This window comes from Rhea pennata, chromosome 1, assembly GCF_028389875.1.
Source record: "Rhea pennata isolate bPtePen1 chromosome 1, bPtePen1.pri, whole genome shotgun sequence".
Classification (NCBI taxonomy): Eukaryota; Metazoa; Chordata; class Aves; order Rheiformes; family Rheidae; genus Rhea; species Rhea pennata.
This window is the reverse complement of record NC_084663.1, coordinates 56,779,899-56,781,825: the sequence shown is the minus strand read 5'-3', so window position 1 is coordinate 56,781,825 and position 1,927 is coordinate 56,779,899. Positions and strand designations below refer to the sequence as shown.

The 1,927-nt window shown below is 71.8% G+C and overlaps 1 protein-coding gene across 1 annotated transcript; it reads right to left on the bottom strand.

The window, feature by feature from the left end:
* Nucleotides 1-798: 798 nt before the first annotated feature.
* Nucleotides 799-1,689, bottom strand: LOC134136895 (noggin-like). Its single transcript, XM_062569167.1, has one exon. The coding sequence runs from the start codon at nt 1,588-1,590 to the stop codon at nt 799-801; it is 792 nt and encodes a 263-aa protein (XP_062425151.1). The 5' UTR covers nt 1,591-1,689.
* Between the last annotated feature and the right edge of the window lie 238 nt (nt 1,690-1,927).

The following is a 1,927-nucleotide window of genomic DNA, read 5'->3' as shown; positions in this document are numbered from 1 at the left end:
ACATGTGAGTGCATTTTCCTGGTGGACCAGAGAAGCAGGATCTGCCCCGTGGCATAGCAGAGCCTGCAGCAGGCTGCTTTGGCTGAGCTTGTTTGGGCTGTGCCAGCAAGCTTGGCCGACCCCATCCCAGAAGTCCTTCGCTGGAGATAAACTTCTGGGAACACCGAGTGCGCACAAGGACTCCTGGCGTAAACAACTCCCTGCGCTCGCAGGTGAGGGGTAAGAGAGTTGTTCCCCCTGCCAGAGCTGCCGTGGCAGCGCGGCTCTGGAGCCAGCCCTGCTTTCTCCCCACCGTGTCCCTGCGGCGTCGGCAGGCGAAAGAGGAGGCAGGCGGCCCCAGCGCTGCCATCACCCCGGCGAGGGGGTCTTGTTGTGAAACAGCAACGACCACTGGCACGCCCCGCTTTCTTCTGCTGGCACTTTATTTCTCCCCGCGAAGGAGCGCGCGAGCCACGCGCCCGCTGCCGGTGTTTCCACGGCGCTTCAGCCCTGCGGGGCCGAAACCACGCGGCCGTTTCCCATCTCTGTGCGGCTTCGCTGGAGGAACGGGCATCCGGGCAGGCTCCCGCTCGCAGCCCCGAGCAACCCACCTCCCTCCGCTTCCCGCTTCGACCCCCCCGGGGCCTGGCCGTGCCCCCCATCCTGCCCGCTGCTGGCGCCGGTGCCCGTTCTCCCCCGTGCGGCAGGGAGGAGGCCCAGGGACGGGGCCGCCTTGCAGGACACCCCGCCAGCCGCAGAGGGGGTCCCAGCCGCGTGCCCCACCACCACCCCAGCCCCCCGCCACATCCGAGGCACCCGTTACCGGCAGGAGCACTTGCAGGCGGCCACGACGGGGTAGGGGACCTGGCGCCAGGCGCACTGCTGGGTGCCCGGGGCCGGGGGCCGGCCAGCCCAGCAGTGCCAGGCCAGGAGCTTGATGTGGGTGAGCTGCGCCGGGCGGCAGGCCATGCCGGGGGGCCAGGAGCAGCAGGCGGGGCCGGCGTCGCAGGCCGTGTGGCGCACCCAGCGCGGCCAGAAGATGGGCCCCAGGTCCACCCAGGCGGAGGTGAGGCGGCACGCGGCCCGCTCCACCAGCCACTGGCGGAGGCGCCGGGCCACGGCGCGGCTCAGGTTGCCCGGCAGCCCCTCGCCCAGGGGCAGCAGCGCCGGCAGCTCCAGCACCTCGGCCTCCCGCCACAGCTTGCGGCGGTAGCGGCCGGCGCCCTCTGCCAGGTCCCGGCTGAGGGCCTCCAGGTCCTCGGCGCTGGCGTTGCGGCCCCGCGGGTCCTCCGGCGACATCCAGAAAGGGTCGTAGGACGGGCCCAGGAGCTTGCGGAGCCGCCCGGGCCGCAGGTGCTTGGGCTTGGGGGAGTAGCGGTAGTCGTCGGGGGAGAGGGACAGGCTGTAGGGTCGCAGCGGCGCCGAGGGCCGGGCCCGCAGCAGGCGGACAGCAGGGTCCGGGGTGCCGGGCAGCAGCAGCGGGTCCTGGCTGAGCGGCGGCAGGTCCTCCGGCGCGAGGAGGCAGCGCACGGGGCCCGGGGCACCCGGCAGCAGCGGCAGCAGGCGGGCGAGGAGGAGGACGAGGCAGCGGCAGCCGTCCATGGCGAGCATCGCTCCTGCTGGCTGACGCTGCGGCGGGCTGCCGGCTGGGCACGCCGTCCTGTCCCCTCCCGCTGGTTATCACGGCATCCCTCTGACGGGGAGAGAGCCTTCCCCTTTTCCCCAGTTACAGCGCCTGATACCACGGCCGCCCGCGGAGACACAACCAGCCTCTCGGAGCCACCCCTCCGGGAGGAGGAGGAAGGAGAGGGGGAAGGAGGTTGTGCTGCCCGGACGGGGGGGGGTGGGTCATGGGCATTGCAAGGTTGAGGGGTGCCACTGCCAGGGAAAAATCCACTTAGGGGTCGCAGGGAGGATGCAGGCTCGGTCCACCGGGCTTAGGGGAGGA

Bases quoted from the DNA above. Each gene is read 5' to 3' on its own strand.
- LOC134136895 (XM_062569167.1), bottom strand. From the start codon at position 1,590: ATGCTCGCCATGGACGGCTGCCGCTGCCTCGTCCTCCTCCTCGCCCGC.